We start from the raw sequence: 22,926 nt of genomic DNA, 5'->3' as shown, positions 1-22,926 counted from the left end.
ATTTCCCATGTTTGAGCACAGCGAGATAGGGCGATAATCTTTTCAGTCTGACAGATTAATTGCGGGGCTAACTGAAAATGCTTCCAACAAATGAGACATTTTTTGCTTTAATGTTGTGAAGTGTTGAAAAGAGAACTGTCTAATTTATTGAATAGACCTACATTACCAGCACAAAATAAAAAGATAACGTCTTCACACAAGGTGTGGCTTATGCTGTTTGAACAGATGCAAAGATACCAGTCACCATAGCAACCAAGCAATCTGAATCCCTTTGCTAATGAAAATAAACTTCTCTCAGTCCCCCGTGCAGCAGGATGGACTTTATATTCTCCTTCTCTTGTCTCCTGTGCAGTATACACTGGCATGGCATGGTTTTTCACAAAGTGGATTAAAAAGGTGTGTCAGAGGGGTGCCAGATCCTCAAAGCCACAATCCACTCGTATACTGATCTGCATATGAGGAGGAAAAACTAAAATAAAAAAAAAAATTAGCTCGGCACACTTAGCAGTGTAACCGCAGGCAACAGCCTCCTGCTTGCTCTCGGTTCCCTGCAGCGGGACTGATTGCTTGTCTCAATCATCCTTTCACTTCTACTCAACCACCCCTCCCTCCCCCTGACACCCACAAACACACAAAAACACATAATTCCACACACCCTCAATATCTCCCTCTACTTGCCTGCACCCATTCTTCTGCTTCAGTGTCCAACAGCTCAGCAACAATCTCTCATGAGCTGACGGCATCTTGTTCTTCTTGTGAGGGCCATCAAAATCTGCTGCCTTAACCCTGTCTGAAAGGGCTGGGACTGCATGGTAGGAAGCAATTAATTCTGCAGTGTGAAAGCCCATTAATTAGGCAATGCTTCTGGCTATTTCATGAAGACCCTTCAGAAACAGTAGGGCCACTCAGAAAGGATAGGCATAAAGAATGCAGAAGCACACCAGGTTCTTAATGGACCCAGCGGCTCCTGGCAAAGAAGCACTGCAGGGTAATTCTCACTTCCAATTTCAAGGCCTCATAACTACACAACATGCACTTGCAAAGTGACAAATACAGTTTGCTGGAAAAGTGACTTATCTGAGCTGGTTGCCACATCAGCCTGACTCTGCAATATTATCATGTAAAGCTGGACTACCAGAGCAGCTTTAACATCCTGCAAAAGTATATTGGGCTCCAGTTAGATTTTATAATAACAACCATCAAAAACAAGCAGCAAAATGTTACAGAAATGATCTAACTTTAAATGATCCAGAAAAAAAATCTCAAAGCGTCAATTAACAAGGTGTTATTAATGGGCAATTCATTAACAGGACTGTAATGCACCATGCATAAATGTCATTAAAGCCACTGATATTCACACATGTGATGCAGGAAATTCTACCAAGTACACAAGAGCGATGTCACTGTGTTCCCTCTAATTGGAGGTAACTGGATAAACACTGGTGTGGAAATGGGTCGGGGAAAATGAGTTTCACGATATCTAATCACTCACTAAATCATGCATGAGAACATTAGCTGCTTGTGTTGTCCACCATCCAGGGACATTTCAGAGCAAGAGAGCCATTCCAAACGCAACAGCGGTATGGCTCAGTGAGTTTGAAATGCTGATTCAACTGTAGGTCTCCCCTGAGTGCAGGCCAGACCTGCCTGCTACTGCGATGACAAGGGAGCATCAGTGACAGTACACCATCCGTGAAATTAAATCAACAACTCCCTTATTGTAATTACATTTGGTGAAATGGGAAAGCAAAGTGTGGGTGTAAAACAATTAACATGTAATTGTCATCCTGACCCGGTTGGTGGTGATCTAGATCCCCAAGGGAGTCAACGAAATTAATCCCCCCATCCTCATTCCTTTACATTTGTCTTAAAAAAAAGACTATTAAGGTACAGATGAGTCATAAAGCTACTGTGTATATGTGATTGTGACCACAGTATGTGATGAAGATCGTTTTTCTGTGATGACATAAAAAGAGTTACTTGATATTTTTTCTCAATTTTCTTATAATAGACACAACATTCAGCTCTGTTAAAGTGTCCTCAACTGATTCAAGCCTTAGAGTTGCACTGTGTAACTTTCCCACCTCAAAACTTTGTGTTCTTGGCTTGTTTGATGGCACAGCGACATTTGTTATGTTCATTTTCTGGACCTGAGACTGAGAAACTGCACTTCACTTTTGCCTCCAGCACACTGCGGGATGTTGCACCTGAGTTTTGCTTTACTTCACACGCTAGCAAGCAGATATGAACACATCGGCCATTTTTAACGCACACCCCGGCTAATTCAGGAAAATAAAAACATAAGAGAACATTGCTGGAAGAGAGGAAAAGAAAGAGACAAAGAGATAGAGCACAAGATGAGACAAGAGTCACCATAGGGCTGACTTTTACTGTCTGGAGAGAGTACAGGTAGGATGCAAGATGGTCGCTCAATTAGTTGTCGTCAAGAGAAAATGGCCAAGTTCCATAGGGTAGCTTTAAATAATGGTTTTATATGACATTGTATTAGAAATGTAGCTGATAACAAACAGCAGTACAGTTAGTATGATTTTAAAGATACTGTACTAAAGTGATTAATTCCTGATTGTTTTGATTTCACTGGAGATTTCTGGCTGCATCTCTCCTGCCCCTCCACTGCTAAGCTGTTTCCCCCTGAACCTTCAAATCCTGTCTTTTTCACAAAACAAAAAATTCAGTCTGTTTTCCTAAAGATTTAAAGAAAACAAAAAAAAACTGAAAGTTTCAATGCTGCATTCTCAGATGTGTCCAAGATGCAATACTCGTCTATGTCAGAGAAGGATAAAGATTACAAGTGTTTTCTAAAACTCGCAGCAAGAACCATATGACACAAACTGGAAGCTTAAAGGTAGTACAGCAGCAAAATAATTACAGATGGACGCTGAGAGTGTTTCTCAGAATAAGTGCATTATATACATTTTAATAGCATCTTATCCCCTGTGTCGAGCACTCGTGTGTTTTCCAAAGGTTTAAAATGCAATAAAGAGAGAAAATTCAACAATCTTTATTTGCTTACGTCTCTTCAATTGAATGCCAAATAAATTGTGTTTACTGAATTAATTTAGACTAAAGTATGACATACTTCTGATCCTCTTCTCATTTTTGCATTTTATACTTGATTTTAATGCTCAACACAAATAAACAAATATTGCAACATGCGTGTTTCTTATCAGTGTGACAGCAACAGATAATTTGCATGATCTTGCTTTGAATATCCTCCCTGTCCACACAGCAGTCATAGGGGAGAGCTGAGTGCTGCATACAATAACTACGCTGCTGTCCTCATCAGTACGCCTGCTGTGCTGCTGATAAAGGTGTGAGCAACAGGGAAAGGCTGGGAATGCTGCGCTTCACTGCAACCACTGCATCCTCTGCTTTCAGACAGACGTCTTTGATGTCACTCCGACACAAACCACAAACAGCAAGCGCTACTGGGGGATCTGCAGATACACCGCACGCTTCTTGCACCTCTATACTTCTATTAAAGGTAGGCCAGCAGTATTGTGGAAGAATTAGGCGTTGTGTGTTGTATCTTTATTGGAATATGCAAAGATAGAGTGTAGCTACAAGGTGAGCAAAGTCTCCCAAAAGCTTCTTTGAAGCAAAAAGAATTCCTTGTGACCTGTGCCCCACCATTTTTTTTATATTTTTAAAGCTGACAATACAAACAAGTGGGTCTGCCTGGAAACTGAATGCCCATGGGGCAGTAGTCTTCATTATCTATTTTATGCTAAATAAAACCAGAGTTAAAAAAAAAATAAATAAATAATTATGAGCTATAAGAGGTGAAGCTCGGCAAGCTCGGCTATGTCTTTTTTTCCACATCCATCCATGAACCCAGCCTAAAGATAATCTCATAGATTGCTTTGGTATTAAATCATCCAAAAAATAAATGTTTTACCAGTCATCTAAGCAAGACATTTCATTAAGTGTTCTTTCATCTACCCTCAATTCTAAGTCAAATCCACCCCCCCCCAATTCTTTTGTACTACTACTTCTGTACTCACTGCAGTGGCCTCTTCGATGAAAGAAGCTATGGCAATACAGCCAAAGCTGTGCTGAGAAGCCTACTGCCTGCTCAATTCAATTTTATCTGCACAAAAGCCCTGAGTGTTGAGAGACATGCTGCATGCACAACAAACATAGAATAAAGCATTGTGACAAGGAGAATTGCTCAAGGCTGCACCGTAAAAAGGAAAGGAGGGGAAATGGGGACAGAAAGAGTGAGTGGGTTGATTATGTATGTCATTATAGCCAAAACAGCATATCAGTGTAGTCTCATCTGCTTTTACAACTGCAAAACAGCACACACTGATGAGCCGCTGATGAAGCAAAGAAAACTAGACCTTATGTGACTATGAGGTCACATTAGGTCACAAAGGTTAGGAAAGTGCAAAATAAAAAGTGTTCAGCTCGCTGCTGGGCAGGACCCAAGCATTTTTTTTTTAGTATCAGTGCTGAATATTGACCACCATGATGAGTACTCCAAAATTAGAAAAAAAAAGACAGGATCACAAATAGTAGGATGGAAGAAAAGAACTTAATGAATTTCTAAAAGTAATATTTTTTAAGTACTCTTTGTCCTTACATGTCAGCAGAGAGTAATGTTTTAACAACAGACACAAGGCATCCAGAAAGAAGGTTTAGGAGTAAATCTGCTTATGTGGTTATCTTTCCTCAGCATATAACATTTAAATGACCCAGTTTGAGTTGTTTTGTGTTTTTTTTACATGTTGTGTTACCTAAGTTACCTAAGTAACACCACCAGTTCTCCATTTAACCACTTAAGTGTGTGATAAACTCTAATGATGTGTCTGAGCCTCTGACTGAAAACATTGTCATTGCATTTCACTCAATTTCATCACCCTGTTGAAAAGAAACTGATAAAGTAAACCTGTCTGTGTGTGTGGAGGACTGTGTGTACTTACGTAGTGCAATCTTGGCCAAATGCATACGGTTGACCCAGGAAATCTTACTGAGAGGGTTGGGAGTGTTGAAGACCACCATGAAGCTGACAGGGCGCCCGGACCTGGAGGACAACATACAAACACAAACACAGGATCAGTCCAAGACGCACTGACACATGTACTGATGCTGTTTTCTAAACTCAGGTTTTGCTGCACAAAATGACATATAAACTTTAAACTTTAGTTTAATTCCTTTCTTTCTTTGAAACTTGATCAGATCAGACAACCTAATATATAATTGATCGGAAGCTAAATTTTCATCATGGCACTTACAAAAATTTAACTCTGAAATAGAATTTTCTGGGAGAATCTTCAATCTTGAAACAAATAGATGAAATAATGTGAAGGGCACAGAGCAGACATAGAAAATAACTTAGAAAAGATTGTGCAGGTGGTTTATCGAGCATAAATCCCACTCAGGAAAAAGTAAACAAGCAAATAACTATTCAAAAGGTGGGGATACAGAAACAGAAAGGACAGCAAATTTCACTTAATTTCCTTTAGTTCACGTTAATAGAGTTTAGATCAGGTTAGTTTATTTAAATTTGTTTCACTACAGTGAAGTTTAGTTCAGTACAATGGCGATATGTTCATTTGAATTAAATTAATTTGAAATTAGTTCATTTAATTTCATTAATTTGATTTCAGTTCAACTCAATTTAACCCAACTCACTTAGCTGTAGCTGTAGAGAAAATGATCCGTTCAGCTCCATTAAGCTTAATTAGATCTGATTACATTCAAATAAGTTCATTAAATTCATTCAGTTGAGTTCTGTTTAGATTGTGTTGTTTGAATTCTGTTCAACTGACTTGAATTTCAGTTCATTTCAGGCTAATTCAATTTCAGTAACATTCACTTGAATTCACTATAATTGAATTCAATTCAGTTTTGTGCAGATGGAAACAGTTTTGTTAAGTTAAGTTAAATTCAGATACTTTTATTTTAGTTTAGTTTTAGTTCAGTTCAATTCATTCTTGTCGTTTTCCTTTGAATTCCTTTACATATTGTTTATTTTTATTTATATAGTGTTAATTTCTAACAAAACTCAGCTTTGAGGATTTTAAAAATAAAGCAAACAGATTGATGCTCCAGTTCAATTCAGTTAGGCTTAGTTAAATTTAATTTAAATTAGTATAAAAGCCAGGTCATAAAAACTATTTTCAATAGAAAAAAACAGCAGGTTGCAGGTTGCTGGTGTGTGTAATCAGTGATTCTGCTTTACCATCATATATCTGAACCATGGATCTGATCAGCTGGTCTGTCAACGCAATTGATCAAATTTATTCAAACCGCAAAACGGGCGTAGGGGAGCCCGCTTGTCCTGGAGGAACGTTCGCGGCTGGATACGTGATGGACTCTTGGGGGGTCTGGAAGGTCATGTGTCTGTCGATTCTTTCTTTTGAGGATGCAGAGGACATCTATACATTTGGATTCATGATAACTGGGTTTCTGCTGTTTAGAGCGGGCAGTTTCCTGGTGTGTCGCAAAATTCGGACACTGTCGGCGGCCACTGGCAAGCTGCCGGATTTCTGTGCCGGTGTGTCGAGTGTGAACAATCAGACTATGACACTCAATCGTAAACTGGATGCTATTCTAGCCCAGAATGGCAAGCTGGCTGTGGTTCCGGAGCTCGTACGCAGGGTGGACATCAACTTGGAGAGGTTGTTGGCTCGACTGGGTGGAAACTGACCCAGATTCAGATGATTGGAGTCACCAGTAAGACCACTGAAAGACTTGAGGCAGACAACACAAGCTCTAGCCTCAATCAATAATAATTTCGCTGTACTTGTGTTGCACAGTTGTATAATTACAATAAAGTCTAAGTCTAACCTGAAATAAACACTACAAATGTTGGTATGATATGTGGCACAAGTTTAAAACTAAAAGATAAAAGAAGCTATCTGGGGTCCGCCATTTAAAATTTTGCGGTTACTTAATGACAGAAAATTCAAGGCTAAAAATGGCAGGTTAAAAGCCTTTGACATGATCTCAGAGTGTATCATGAACACAAGCTTTGATTTGATATGGAGGTCTGACCTAAAAAAAAACAAAACTAGAAAAGTAAGCTCAAGAGAATTTTGATATGCTCTACGTGTATTAGAGCAAAGCAGAATACAGAAGAACATCGTCATAGATGATAGGAACAAAGTAGAAGACAATAAAATGTTTCATTTTACAGGAATTTAAGTTTAATACAGCAAGATTTTATGTCAGAGAAGCTGCTTGCCTTGTTGCAGCTTTACAGCAGTTCAGTCCAGTATGCTGGGGCTTTATGATTTCAGCCTGCACATTAATATTCAGGGCAGGCTCTGATGATCACACAGCTTGGTCACACTAAATTGCTTATAGGTGGGCACCAGCACTCAAAAAAAAAAAAAAAAAAAAACTAATGTGTGGGCTTTGCTGGCACAGCCAGCATAAGCTCTGATCAGTTAGAGCCTTTTGGAGCCAAATCAAGCTTTGCCACAGTTGGAGACCAGATCTTAGATGTGTGAAAGAACAAATAAAAGCCAGAACTAAAGAAGAACAGAACAATAGAGCCAGTAATAACTTAAGTCTTTGAATAAAACCAAACACAACAAAGCACATGTCTATACATCCACAAGCACATCTGTTTACTTCAGCTGGGTTCCTGTGCTATTCTGCTCAGTTTACAAGTGTTCTTGGAAAAGAGTGTTTTTAATCTCAGTATGTGTTTTACCTGGTTTCATAAGAGTAACAAGGACATGAAGAAAGAACATATAACTGAAAGAGGATAAATATATCATGGTGTGTTATCAGGAGTGAAGGAACATTTTTTCCTAGAGTCTGGGTCACCATTTAAGTCCATGAACTCAAACCCACAACTGCAACTCTCAAACAACAAACATTAAAACAGCTACCTTTCAGCTTGCAGAGATTTGACTGGCAGATAATTTTGTGATTTGTGAGTTCATCAGTAACTTGATAAAATCTGATACAACACAGACATTAATGTTAATACATTATGCTTCGATCCCTCCATGGTAATGTTGAGATAAATATTGTGTATTGTCAGTGAACCGATTTCCTAAAAGTTGAAACATAATTTTTTGTGGTTATCTTTGTAGCACCAAAGTTGCTCCACAAAGTTCAATAATGTTGCTCAATAGAGCTGCTTCGACAGTAAATCAGATTAGTTTTTACCTTCTTCAAATGTGATTTAAAATTAAATAGAATCAGAATTTGATGTGTAAGGTTTCTATTCTTGAGACATGTGTGAAGACAAGGACATAAAATGATCAACTGTTACAGTTCACTAATCGACAAAAAGCTGCCTTAAATTTACTTGAATTAACACTGATTATACCCCTTGCAAAAACCAGTGGGTGGTGTGTCTGTTTCATATCTTTAGGTCTAATTGTAGCTGAATTGTTTGCAAATGTGTGTGGAGAGTTGTGTATTTGTATCTCAATCTTTGCATGCATAATCAGATTTGGAAAAATTGGAAAGGAATCCCTAAAAATTGTGCAGATATTTGTCATAGAGTAAAGGAATTTATAAATGTATATACAGAATTTGTGTGTGTGATCAGGTTTGAAATTGTGCAAAGAAAAAAAAAAAACTCCAAATCTCTGCAAGTGAATTCATATTTGTATATGTGCAAATCTGTCACTGCAGTTACAGATTCGGTTAGGAATTTACAAATCCCTTTATGGATTGAGTATTTGCAATCTGTTTATGAACACATGGACTGAAATGGAGTGATCAAGACTCCACACAAATTATCACATAATTCTGCTTCATTGTCACATATGTTTTCCTCCATGAGCTGAAAAAGCTACAAAACGTGTCTACCAACAACTCCAAAATACAACCAATGTAAAACGAACAAAGAAATAACAGTAAAACATCATTTTCCATGTCGTGACACAAGTAAAAAGTAGTGGTAAATTGGAAGCCCGGAAACATCTGCAGCAGAGGACTTGACCATGATTCCAATAACAAGGACACCCCAAAGGGCATTATCGTGCTTGCACTAAGATTACTTATTACAATATCTTAATACCATAAAACATTTATATATGTATATTTTCATGGGTTTTACAATTCAATTGAATTCTTTTTCCATAAGTCCAGACAGTCTCCTTAATAGCTGCGTAAAGGAGTTATTACCATTCCTTAAGGTTCTAATGCAATAGAAGCTTTTTTTGATTTTCACAAAGAGGACAAACAATAAGAGATTTATCTCATCTCATCAGCTCACCTAATCCTTTAGCTTAGCTATGAGCACATTATAATAATATTAACCAGGTATTGTTACACTACAGCAAGACAAAGAGTAAACTTTTCCTAAACAAATAAAAAATAAGTAAAAAATCTAACAGCAAGACTAGTTAGATATCCACTGATGTCACAGCCCTTCCATCTGTCCAAGTGTCGCTGGGCAAGACACCTACAATACCCCTAACGTGTAGCTGGAGATGACAAAAAAAAAACAAAAAAACAAATAGTGCAGATAATGAGAAGTTGAGAAGTGATGCATGAGTGTTTGTGTGAATAGGTGAAGAGGAAGAATATGGTAAACCAGTAGAAACAAAACCAAGCGGGTTTAATTAAGTGTGAACTATTTAGTGATCCAGCTGTAATTTATTGTTACAAATACAATGATCTTACGGTTAGAGCAGCGATTCCCAAGCCTGGTCTTCAAGCCTGGTTAATGTGAATCGGGTGTGTTGCAGCAGGGAGACATCTAAGAACTGCAGGATAGTTTGCCTTGAGGACCAGGGTTGGGAATGACTGGGTTAGAGGACGAGGCACTGAAGGAGTCATTTTTTAAGCTAACTACATGTTAATTTGGTTGTCTCTGTAAACAAAAACTATACAAACCTGATGCAATGAGAAAACACTTTAAATAATAATAATGATGATAAGAAGAAGAAGAAGAAGAAGAAGAAGAAGAAGAAGAAGGTTTACTTTATTAATCTTGACTGGGAAACTAGATTCTGTGTTTTAGATTTACTGGAGAGCAATGAGCTGCAATGTTTTGGCATTTGGGGAAATATAAAAACACATACCTTGTTTCTTTCTATTTTCTGTTTATAATATAATACTTGACTCTTACCTTTGCCAGGTACAAATAAAATAACTTCCTACAGTAATGCTGAGCCATCTAACGTGAGACGTAGCACAGACTCAGAGTTAGTGATGAGTCAGCCACTGTTGTTAGGATTGATATGACTTTATGGGAACTATAAGTGAGCTGTCTGACCCAGGTTGAGCTGTCTGACCCAGGTTGAGCTGTCTTTTTAAAGCACTGAGCAGCTTTTAAATATAATGACCCTCTCTCAGCTACCTTTGCATTCTACAGCAATTCTGAGGGACTGGAAACAACTAAATAAAAAAAAAAAAAGTAAGGAAGAAAAGTGCAAAAGAGCATGTCAAACGAGTGGGGATGGGGTTGGTTCTTAGACACGCATAATGAGACAATTTTATGCTCAGACATTATCACAAGGTAACTGAGTGGAGAACAGTGTGCAGTCAGAAACCCTGCTTCTGTCATACCTGCTGCTGCCCTGCTAAAAATTCATTTTCATTTTATAAAGGATGAATAAAAAAAGAAAAAAAAAACAAGAGATGTAGAGAAGGGGAAAATGCACACATATAGAAAGGAAGGAAAGGTTTTAGACAGAAAAGAATAAAGCTAATAAGGCCTCAAACTTCCCTGACATGCTGAAAAAGTGGAACTTATACAAAGAGGTGTAATTCATACCACTCACTGCTTACACATAGTGGAGGCAATTTGCCGAAGACAGAAGGAGAGACAGGGTGTGACAAGAATACAACTCCTCACTCGGATGGATTCTTTAAGTAACACTTCATGCCCACACAACATAAAACATGCTAAACTGAGCACAATCTCCGTCCCTCCCACCTGCCTGCTGATTGACAGTCGCAGTGCAGGTGTAGTGCACTGCCAGCATGGAGAACTAGCTCCTGCATGCTGGCAGGGGGAAAATAAAGAGAAAGAGGAGAAGTATACGAGTCAAAAAGGGGGGAACGAGGGCAGAGCGGGGGTGAGGGAGCAAAGAGCCGAGTGGCCCGTTGGATTTATGGAAGCAGGTCAGCGCTGAAGCGCACATGTGACACTAATGCACAAGGACGGGACAGATGTAGGAGTGAGTGCTGAGTGGCAGCCTGTCATGCTCCAATCCCTCCATTTACCTCCAACCAAAGGAGAATCAATCAGTCAGACAGAAAGTTAACTCTGCAAATAGTGAGTGGACGTACTTCAGCGTTGCTATGGGAGATTGTTCATTTATTTCTGAATGGGCTTAACGAGAAAAAAAGCATTACTATGGAACTAACTAAGCTTGAGATGGACTGCTATTCATCCCAGCTATTTTCACATGAATACACATAAACTTGGTGATGAGGTTGTATAAAGAGTGTTTGAACTAGCACAACTTGATCTGTCATCTGTTAACTTCAAAACTCTAAATTCATCTATACAACGCACCTTTGACCAAAACTACCATATATACAGCACATAGTTGACATGTATTCTATTTGGTTTTCAGTTGATCTCGAGTAAATATCGTCACCATTTTGACATGCACAGGTTCCAACCTTGTGTTGTGTAAATGTCCCAGATAAACAAAAGAGTATTATGTACATGTCAAGGTTGCATCTAAATTCATTTCAAGTGGTTGCTGCAATGTTTTCAGATAAAGTGGTTTCAGAGCGCAGTGACCTTGTGTTACTATAAGACTTATTTTCTTGGTTAAAGGTTAGAAAAATAAACAGTTTGTTCTATTATATAGTAGCATGGGAAACCAAATAATAAAGGAATTAGGTCTAAATGTAAGTACTGTCAGGCTCACAGTTATTTTGTCTATTTGAGGCATAAAATGTTGGTATATTTAGCCTTTTTCTAACTTAGCTGTTGCTGCATCACAGTTAAATTTGCATCTATGTAATTAAAACACCAACTTTGTTGATTTGGAGCTGACCCACTACTGTTTGGTCAATAATTTCATGTGATATTGTCTCAGATAATGAGCATCAATAAACACAATGTTGTTTAAGCTGGTATAATCCAGAAAGTGAAGATTGAAAAGCCTACCAGTTGTAACCAGATAGCAGCCACGTGTCATTTAAATCACCTTTTAAGGAAAATTAAAGAAGCTCTGAATCTGACATCAATATATCCCACATTTTTCATAATTAATGTATTTATATAGCCAGAAATGTCATCTTTAATGAAATCCAATTTCCCCAATTAAAAGAAAATTATAATGATGGGACATGAGTGCATATATTTTCAGTGTTTCCAACATATTGCCTTCACACTCAAATCACACTTAAAGGCGAACTGCTGCCAAAATGAGATAACGTTGATGACTGTCCACTTGACATTAACTACACATATACCCACTAATTGAAATAATCAACACAACCAACATGGGAGCCCAAATAAAGATCAAGATATTGCACATATGCATAACACCCACCTAACAACTGGTGTAAAGCTTTACTGGTGTAAAGCCCGACTTATAAACAAGTCATTATGTCATCATTTTTTATGGTATTGATTCCAGGAAATGATATTACATTCTCCAATTCCCTTTTAGACTGAACATGTTTTTTCACTTAAATACTCTAGAGGGATGTGTTAAATAGTCATAAAGAAAGTGACTTGTAATAGAGATATCTAGCATGTAATGCAATAAAACATGTCTATCAATATAATCACAAGCAAACTTCAACAAGTTAGATGAAGGTAGGTTTGTGAATTAGCCCGGAGAGCACCAGAAACATCCTTCCAACTGAGAAATCACAGTCCTAAACCTTAACTGCTGATAAACTTTGACTTTATAGCATTTTTTACTGGGAAACCTCTTCAGGACCCAGCACTGCTGATTAGTGTCACAACTAAAACCAACATATTATTACTGGTGTAGAAGGATCATTTGTCTGACCCACAGTGCCTTGGTCATAAGCACTTAACTTGAAGCTTGGTAAGATGGATTCTTTTCATAATCCTTGTCTCAAGAATCCTGCAAGAATCTATGTGCCATCCAATAAGTTCTAAGATTTATTTAAGATTAACAGTCTTCTCCTTGGCTCCATTTTTTATGTTCTAATTGTAAAAAGTTATTACAGCAACTCACCGTGGTCTTATCTTTGAGACTGAAAAGAGCAGACCTGATAAATACGATGACCGGGCGCCACCAATGAGGTCATAGTCAATCACTAAAGATATTTCACTCTGCTTAACGTAACTGTTTCGGCATCAAGTAATTGCTTTTTTTTAGTTTGTTTTGGTTTTTTTTTTTTGTTTTTTTAAGGAAATAAAATTTGTGTTGTTAGTCGTTAGTAGTTAGTGGTAAAAATGTTACCATTTTCAACACACAATAACATGAATCATGTAGTAATCTTGGCATGTATCTATGGTGATATATTAAGATTGGATAAATTAAGCCTTCAGTAAAGGAGCAAAGGAGCAAATTTACTAAATTTGTTTTGACTGTTTAAGCAGCAGTAAGATAAAATGTTGGACTCATGCTGAGTAAAAACAATGTATAACCACAGTGGAGAGCTGTGGTTATTCTTGCTCGCCCCCAGGTGATTATGTGTCAACACGTGGAATGTGAAAACAAGAGGAAACAGTAAGCTGTTCCTGAACACAGAAGACTGCAAACAGCAGAGCAAAGGTGTTGCGGGTGCAGAGGTGGAGTGCCATTCACACAATCAAAACACATATAAAGCTTCTAGATTCTTGCATATGTTATAGCAACATTATGTTAAATAGTGCACATTAGGGGACCAATATGAGCCAAAAACACTGTCCATGGTGCTGAAATCTGTGTCATGGTAACAGCTCCTGATGACAGGAACTCAAATCCAGCTGTGTCCCATTACTCACCAGCCTCATTATTTTCTGCAGAGCCAAGAAATTAAAGCAAAAACAAAAGGTTTTTTTTGTACCTATACCTATATATATATGTATATATATATATATATATATGTATATAGATATATATATATATATATATATATATATATATATGGAAGAAAAAAAACACTGGCAAGACTAAATGCAGGAAGAAATTAACCTTTAGCTGTTTGACTTTCAAACTAACTTTTGGAATTTGGTTTCTGTCCACAGCTTCTCCTAAAACACTACAAAGAAAAAAGAGAGAGAAAAAAAGAGAAACATATTTCCTGCTGTCCAGATACTGAAGTACTTCTGTAGGGACTGTGAAAAGTCTCTGTGGGAGTGTGTCTATTCAAACAAGAATATCAGTTAGAATGAATAGAGGCTAAATAGCCTGTAATTTGCATGATAAAGCATCATTAAAAAAAAAGAAAAAAGGGGGATAAAAACAAAAGGTTACTGTATTCTCCCTTCATGTATGCACTACACTTGCTGAAAGTAGATGAAGTAGCAAGCCCATTTGATGTGAACTACAAAATTTAAACATCTGTATGGGCCCTGTATCTGTGCCTGTAGTTGCTTCTGCATATGCACTTAAAGAGGATGTTAATGAACTGCTGTCACATGTAGGCTGGTGCCTTTGAGGCAGCAGTCAGGATTCTCTCCACGTACTCGTCTGTTTGCAGTGTGGAGGCTGTGATGTGCTGCCTGACTGCAGAGAGTCGCTTGAGGCCAGACAGGAGGGGACCGACTCAGTACAGGGGGTCCCTGCTGCGGTCCCACTCTCTCACCAGCAGAGCAAAGGCTCAACCCTGCATGTGAGTGCGCAGATCTATGTTTCTGCCCCCTTAATGTTCTGCCTCTTTCACTTAGATGTATGCATTCTTGTGTGAATTTGCATTTGTCAACAAGAAGCATGTGAACGCACAAAAACATGCAAACACAGATTCTGGTGGCATTGGTCTACATTATAGACTAGTAGATGGATTAGCAAGGAAATGAAGGAAGGCAAAAGCATTGTTTGCACATGTTTATCATTGTGTGGGTGCATTTGTGTGAAGACAGAGACAGAAACACACCATACACTGCATTCGCTTGCAATCTGCCACTACAGCACCTCGGGTAGTGTCAGAATGGTTTGAGCAAATGCTGTGCCACCTGTCACCTCTTATGCCCCGAAGCTTACTATCAGTGCAGTCACCCAACGCTGAGGCCCAACCTCAATTAGATTGCTATCACACAACCACAATGGCTCTTTTTTCCTGACTGGAGATTTCTCTCTTTTAGCTGACCTTGTTACCTTTTACACAACAACAAAAACTTCCAAATATGACTTAAACACGGGTCGTTCTCCACATTACTTGAACCCTAAACACAAAAGTGCAGCTGGAACATCCACAGACGTGGGGAATCTCCTTGTCAGTGCAGTTTCTAATGACGTTCTCACAGGAGTTCAACAAATAGGGCACCTCTTAAAGAGGAATTCGGGGACTGTCTTGTAAGCATGACATCTGGCTCCACCAAACATCTGAGTAAGCAGATTGGCCCTGCAGGCCTGGAGTGACAGCCGATGAGGAAGCTGGGAGACGTGGAAGAAGTGATCTGCAGAGCTCCGCTGCTCAAGCTGTCACTTTAGCTTGGCTTGGCACAGTTAGATTCTCCCTGGCTCTGAAGCATTAGGCCCACTATTCTGACTGCCACTGCCCTGCCGGCACTGAGCCAAGTCTGTCATGGGGGAGGTCGCTCATCACTCTCACTCTCTTTCTTCCTCTCTTGTTCCTGCTTATTTTGTCTCAGCAGGGCTCCAGCTTCTCATCGCAATCTTTCTCTTTTTGTCCTCCCCTGCCAGTTTCGTATCCCATCCCCAACAGAAACCACAAAATTGGATCCATTATAATCTGCCATTATTTGCTATTCCCAGCTCATGTGCAGGACTCTTAGATACTCATATGCTCTCTTCTTGCTATCTGCTACCCACAAGAATCTTCCTCCAGATTTTAAAATCATTATATGGCAAGATAAACACCCTATTGTCAGCATATGGTTGTATGTGTCTATATATATATATATATATATATATATATATATACAAATGATATTTTTTAGCTAAAGGTCATCTATAACAAGTTTTTAGTTTAAGTGTATTTAATTTAGAGTGGTGTTCCCCACAGCAAATGGATCACTTATAGCACATAATATCTGGCTGAGAGAAACTATTCTGAAACAAAATCATACTGATATTAAACAATACCATATAATTTAATAATAAAACAATAAAAAGAAAGTTTCCATTAAGGTAAAGCGTCAGACAAAAGAAGAGTAAAAACTGGTCTCATTTCAATCATCCAAAAAGAATTAAACTGAATTAAATTAATTATTTAGGTCAAACGATTACACACAGATGACTGTTTTCAATTCTTATTTGCAAAACCTGAGTGCTCGGTTGGCCCAGTGATCTGCAGCAGGTCCATGTATGTTACCATAGTTTCCTGTGATCTTATGTTATCTAATTGAGTGTAGTGGGATTTGCTTGTGAATCTTTCTGTTTTTATTATATTTACCTATTTAATTATTACAGTGCAGGTTAAAGAATATCAGTACCAAAAAATAATGATGTAAACATGGCAGATTACAGCAAAAACTTCTCATTTCCATCCTTGGTCCCAAGGCAGGAAAAAAGCTAGAATAAAAACAACACCACAAAAAAACAGACAAAACAATAACATGCAAATGAACTAACAACAGATGCTTACAGATAACACAAAAATTAAAAATGATCACAGGTTTGATATTCTTTTAGACATTTTTTGAGATGAAAATCTTGAAGATGCTTCATTGATGTTCAGTACAGGGCATCCCTTAGAATGCAGCCAAGACAGATGGACACACAGTTCTGTTTCTCTCTAACGTGCTATTTCAAAAGTTTCAGGAGAATCCATCTCATTCAGAATAAATTGATTATACCATGCTGTTCTGGCCAGACAAAGGATGTCTAATTTGAATGAATCATGGAAACATCTTTGGTGGTAATTCCAAAAAATTATAGACTGGAGTGGCATTGAGAAGCATTGAGAATCAGAAATTCAGAAAAAAAAACTATCCGTTAATGGGAGATCCAATTACAGCCATTACTATTACTACCACAGTGGTTCAGCAAAACTAGATAAACAGCCCAATGTCCCAACATTTGGAGGTCAAATGAAATAGTTGAGATTTAACAAAGAGAAAAATGTTCAACAAAGACAGTTATGTTAGCAGAGGCCTTATTTCGATGAGTCAAGAGGCTTTTATCAAGAATGCTCCATGGAGGAAGCTGCATTGAAGAAAAAAAGCTGGAATGCTCAGAGGTGGCACACCATACATGTTCTCTATTTATTATAATTCTTCTCTATTTATTATAATTAATTTATAATTCCCACCACTATTTATTATAATTCTTAGCTGTGTGTAAATGAAAATGATTGTCAGTGGGTGGCTTTATTTTGCAGCGTACATAATTATCAGATTCTGTCTGAGTTTTTATGCTAATGTCACTATTTTCATTTGCAAACATTCAAAATGTTACACATTTAATTTATATCCACACCTATATGTCAAATACTACTCACTTGTCTGGTCTGCCAGGCACTTGCAGACGTAAGCGACATTTGTTAGCACACTGGATCTGTTCTTCTTTGATGCGGATAAGCCTCTGTAGAGCCAGACACCAGTCCTGTGCCACAGTGGTGTTCAGATTCTTTGATGGAAAAAAAGACCCACAGTTAAAACAACTTGTTTCTCTGCAGTAGCATGCACTGGCTCATAGGGGGTAAAACCCATTAACTGCAGAGAAAGCACATACCACAAATCTATTTAATATTCTTATAGAGAAACTAACAAACATCCTTTTACAAAAAAAAAAAAAAAAAGAAAAAAGAAAAAAGTGCAGCATATTATTTGAACCAATGATCTTCAAATAATGAACTAAAGATTTTTTTTCACTCTCTCAAATATATCACTGGACTTATTCCAGCATTGGCATCCATTTTATAGAAAACTCAAAGCCTCTAGTCAAAAAGAATCAAATCAGTTTTCTGCAGAAAATGAGCTGTGTGGAAGTATTTTCTTTATTGTTTTTAGCAGACAATATTATAACTGGGTAAAAACTGAGTATCATCCGTTAAGTGCTAGGTCTGGATCATTCCTCCTGAGGACATTGAGCTCATTAAGTGCATGGAGCCAAATGTGTCACCATTAGCCTGAGAGGCTCTTTGGTGATTGCTGGAGTATACCTCCCTGGATGTGGCACCGTAGTCCTATGTAGTGTTTAGTGGTGTAAATGTGTTACTGGCAGACTACTGGGAGGAGGGGCACAGACCATTTCTGCAGCAACACAACACATCTCAAACTACTATCCAGTATATCAAAGGGAACATCTCATCCCCACCACTGAGGAACTGTTGCAAAGGAGATTGATGGAAAACTTTGTACTTCATAACATTAATGAATAAAGGCACATAAGGGGGCTTTTCTATCATATATATATATATATATATACATATATATACATATATATATATATATATACATATATATATATATATATATATATATATTAGTGCTGGGCACGTTAATCGCGTGTTAACGCCGTTAATTTTTTTAATCGCGTGTTAAGGTTTTGTTTGTTTTTTTGTTGTTTTTTTTGCTGGCCGCTGGCTTTGATGACAGAAACATGTCTCCCTTCCCTGCTGCAGCAGTGCGTCTGATGTAATAAGAAGAGACGTTTTCTGTCTGGAACTTCAGAAAGAAGTAGAAGAAGCGCCAATTATATTTGTCTGTCAAAACTCATACAGATGGACAGAACATCATGATTTTTGGACGGGAAACTGCTCCCAAAAGACAATGAGAAACTTTTTATTTATTATAATTTTTTTAATAAATGAAGTTTTTAATTTAGGCAAGACAGAAAAGGTAAGACATGTTTTCTGACTTTTACAAACGTGAAGCATAAATCGGGTCTTCTTCTGCCTCTGGTTCGGTGAATCTTGGTCATAGCGAGATGAAACTTCCAGCTGTGGAATCTGTGAGATGTGAGCTTTCAGTAGAAGAGTTGGTGAGGAGACATCATATGTGTTTACATATTTTTGGGCCTTTATGTACCTGGTCTTTGAATTGTTTGTTGTCTTAACTGTGTTTGTTGGTGATAGAAATGGCTTTACTGAGCTGGTAGCTGAGATTCTGGACTTTGTGTGGGTACCACATATTTTATAGTTACATTTACAGACCTGACGCTACACCTGGAAACGAGATGTTAACCCCTTAACTCCCGGTAGCGGAGGGTGCAGGTGCAGAGGTAAAGTTAAACAGTCAAGCTAAGAATGAAAGTTTAGAGAAATTATACACCAGAAATCTGGATAATGAAGCAGTAAAGGTGCATGGATGGAAGCTATTGTGCATATAGCGAATATTTCTCTCTCCTCACCATCTAGAAGCTGTGAGATTCTCATCCTGCTTTCTGTCTGTTCACCTGATGCTGATATTCATCACATATTGTTTCCTCTGTGTTTAGAAGGAAGCAGCTTCACAGCTTTAAATTCGTCCTGCTGACTTTTTACCTTTTAGTTAGTAAATCCTGAACATTTCATCCTTCTTTCTCATAAATATTTGATTTTAAAAATATATATGAAGAAACATTTTAACTGTTGCTGTTTAATGAGAAAACTGCTGCTAAGTCTGTTTATGTGTTTAGTTCAGGGGTCTGCAGCCTTTCCAATCCAAAGAGCCATTTATCCCTCAGCCAGCTAAATAAAACTCCTTTAGAGACGCAAAAGTTACGAGTCTTTTCAAAAAGGCAAGTTAATATATATTTTTAATAAAGAGCTACCATAGGATATTTGTTATTTTTGAAGAACCACATTTTTATTTCCATTTTTAGGTTTTAAAATAAAGAAAAACATAAAACCTTTATAAAAAGAGAATAGACAGACTTTCTTCTAAGGGACGTAGATATTTGTGGAAAATGATGTAAAAAAAGTCCCTGGTTTCCAACAAAATGACAAGAAAGACAGATTTAAAAAAATATTTTAGACACGTATTTAGAGGCATTGTGGAAGGTCCAGAGAGCCACTAGCAGCTCCAGAGTCGCAGGTTAAACACCCCTGTAGTGTTTGTAAACCAAAATTTACTGCATTTTCTTTATATAGCCGTAGGCCTTCTTTTAAAGGAAAGAGACATTTTGCGCATAACAATGTGATTAATCATCAGTCCCTCTCCATTTTTTATATATTTCCATTCAATATCTCAAAATAACTTAAATATAAGTAAATTGTAATACTGGAAGCTCACTGAGCAGAGAAAAAATAATGCTTGAGTGTCCCTGTGAGTCTTTCTCAACGGCATCACAGCTTTCAAACAAACCCTAAAGGATCCAGCATGTGAAGTGATGTGACGCATCACAGGCTGTAATTTGGGATGTTTGGCCAGCATACTGTAGCAAGCTGGGCAAACAATACTATGCCTGAAATCTTCTCTTTTTTCTCTTTCGGCTGATCTTAATTTATTTATGTTCAGTCATACACACTGTCCTTGTGACACGCTCAGGAAACGTTGGGTGATACATACCTGGTATGTCCCCTGCAATGTGCCCACAAGCAGAGTAACTTCTTCCACCACTGAAAGATCATGTTGCAGTTCCTGCAGCTCCTGATACAGTCTTGGAGGGCCAAGGAGAGCTTTACCTAAGACATGGGCAACATACAAAGTCTTCACAAAGAGTTTATGATACCACTACCTGTACAAGATGCATCGTACCCACACACCCACACAGACAGATAAATACAACCTGTATATAATTCCATCATTTGAGTCATTTTCTGGTCACATGGCAACCACCATTCAGTAACAGTCAGTTTAGTCATTTATTTATTTATTTATTTATTTTTTATCAATTCTCACATTTTAACCAAAAATGAAGTTTTCAAAATTATTCTTATTTTTTTAGTAATTTGCCATCACAGCAATCAATACTATTGCAAGCTTTTAGCATGTCTCCACAGAGATCTGAACCATTCTTTTTTGGCAATGAGCTCAAGCTCTTCTGGGCTGGAAAGGGTGGCAGTCACACCCCCTCGTCCTGGATGGGATTCAAATCTGGACTCTGGCTGTTCCAAAATGTTGATACTCTGTTCTGTTAACCATTTCTTGACTGTTGACTGTTATGACTTGATGTTTTGGATAACTGGGTGTAGTTTGCTTTTACTAGGACCCTTCAAAAGGCCATCCTGATGAATCTGAACATTTGTAGTACTTTCCAGGGCAGAGGACAGTGGACAAGGTTTGTCTCCTTGAACATCTAAGTAACCTTGTCATCATAAACAGCAGGAAAAAAAGTACATTCTGAAAGAAAGTATCAGGTATTTTATATAAAAAAACTTGACCTATGGCAGCCCTGTACTTTATATGGAACTGTGATCTGAATACCACCAAAGTTGCCAAATTACCTTTAACAAAGAAGGGTATCCACATCGTAGAGGGCCACATGCCAGTTTGAAATGAATGCACTTCCCTTTCTTTTCTGTTTTTGGTCACACTGTAATTTTTTGTGGACTTTTAATATGAGACTAAACGGCATGAAAAACAACCTTCCCAAACATATCGTTTGTGCTTCCAGCTGTGATTTTTTATTTTTTTTATTGATGCAAATTAAATGTCATTAACTAATGATGGCAGTGTGCTTACCTGCAAGAGATTGCAGGGTATCATTATAAATCAAAGATTAACATAAAATTTGATTAATTAAAGCTTATCTATGGTTCAAATGCAATAATTGCTCTGTGGCACAGTGCCCATGCAATATGATTGTAAGTGATAGTAAACTTAAATATGTGGTTACAGTTTACACATCCCATTTTCACACATCGCAAACACCATGATTCTTATGCCAGTGTCACACAGACATGTGGGTTTCATTCAATTACTACAGTTTTTGTCACTTTTTCAATATTCAAAGATTCAGACTTTTATTATTTATTAACTATATGCCCCGAACAAGGAGAATCAAAATGTTATGTCTCTCTCACCAAGATAAAAAAGATAAAGAACTGTAAGAAGATCAAGATAAAAGTAGAAGGAAAGGAATAAAATATGAGGCAGAAAGTTTATGTTAGGAATTACTATTTACACATCTTAAATCTTACAAGAGCTCTCTTTACAATGACTCAAAAAGTATTTAAATAAACCTTGTGGTTGCAGAGATATACTCATTTCATCATGGAAATGCAATTTTCGAACAGAGGCCTACTAGTAAAAATCAACTGGTCTAAACACCAGCAGAAATCAGCTGTTTTCCTTCTGCACTTTCAGTGCACTTGTACCTCATCTCCACCACAGCTCTTCCTTTTCAAACTGACGTAATCAATACCTCGTCTGTCAGTGACGCTGCTCTGTTCTTTGTTCTCAGGGAGTTCCTAGAACTGCGCCTTACTGCCTTAAAGACGAGCGACTTTAACTGGTTCACATGGTTTTATCGTTTTGAAAGGAGAGGTTTGGAGTGGCTTGCATAAAAATAGTCAAAATAAGTCAATTTTCCAGCTTTAGTCTAAAACAGACATAGTCTATAAACCAACTAACAGGAAGTGGATATTATGCTGTGTGAAAAAGTTCAAGGTCAAAGTGTCCCACATACTGAGAGAAAACAATGACAAAGTCTCAAAGAACTACTGGAAGTGCCGAAAGAAAAGCTGTTATTGCTTAAATTCCAGTAGGCACTAATAAAAATAAGTTTGATGTTTAGATGGATCGATCTTTATTGTTTGTTTAACAACAGCGACTGAATTTATGAGTAAAAAATTAGATGGAGAAACTGTTATTTGGAACTATCATGCCCTTTGCTGGCCAAAAGGAATGCAGGTGTCTCATTAGACGGAAAAGTCAGCATCGATTTGAGGTCCATTGCTTTCAAACCCCTTCTCTCCTAGTACCAAGAATCAATAACTGTATCTCCTCCAGCTTGCCATCCTCTGTCCTAGCTCCTCTGGCCCACATTTCCCCAGCAGCAAGCTCCA

General features: G+C 37.8%; 1 protein-coding gene across 4 annotated transcripts in view; it reads right to left on the bottom strand.

Annotated features, from left to right (window-relative positions):
• The window catches only part of arhgef10la (Rho guanine nucleotide exchange factor (GEF) 10-like a), a 126,867-nt gene that overhangs the window by 53,710 nt on the left and 50,231 nt on the right, over positions 1–22,926 (bottom strand). For all 4 annotated transcript variants that reach the window (XM_041980749.1, XM_041980751.1, XM_041980752.1 and 1 more), the window contains 3 exons: positions 20,486–20,601; positions 17,494–17,621; positions 4,947–5,047 (listed from right to left, as the gene is read on the bottom strand). In XM_041980749.1, the coding sequence (XP_041836683.1) occupies positions 4,947–5,047; positions 17,494–17,621; positions 20,486–20,601 (345 nt within the window). The remainder of the gene's footprint in view (positions 1–4,946; positions 5,048–17,493; positions 17,622–20,485; positions 20,602–22,926) is intronic.

Source organism: Melanotaenia boesemani, chromosome 3, assembly GCF_017639745.1.
Source record: "Melanotaenia boesemani isolate fMelBoe1 chromosome 3, fMelBoe1.pri, whole genome shotgun sequence".
Lineage (NCBI taxonomy): Eukaryota > Metazoa > Chordata > Actinopteri > Atheriniformes > Melanotaeniidae > Melanotaenia > Melanotaenia boesemani.
Note: the sequence above shows the minus strand (reverse complement) of the source record. Positions and strands in the feature narration are given on the sequence as shown.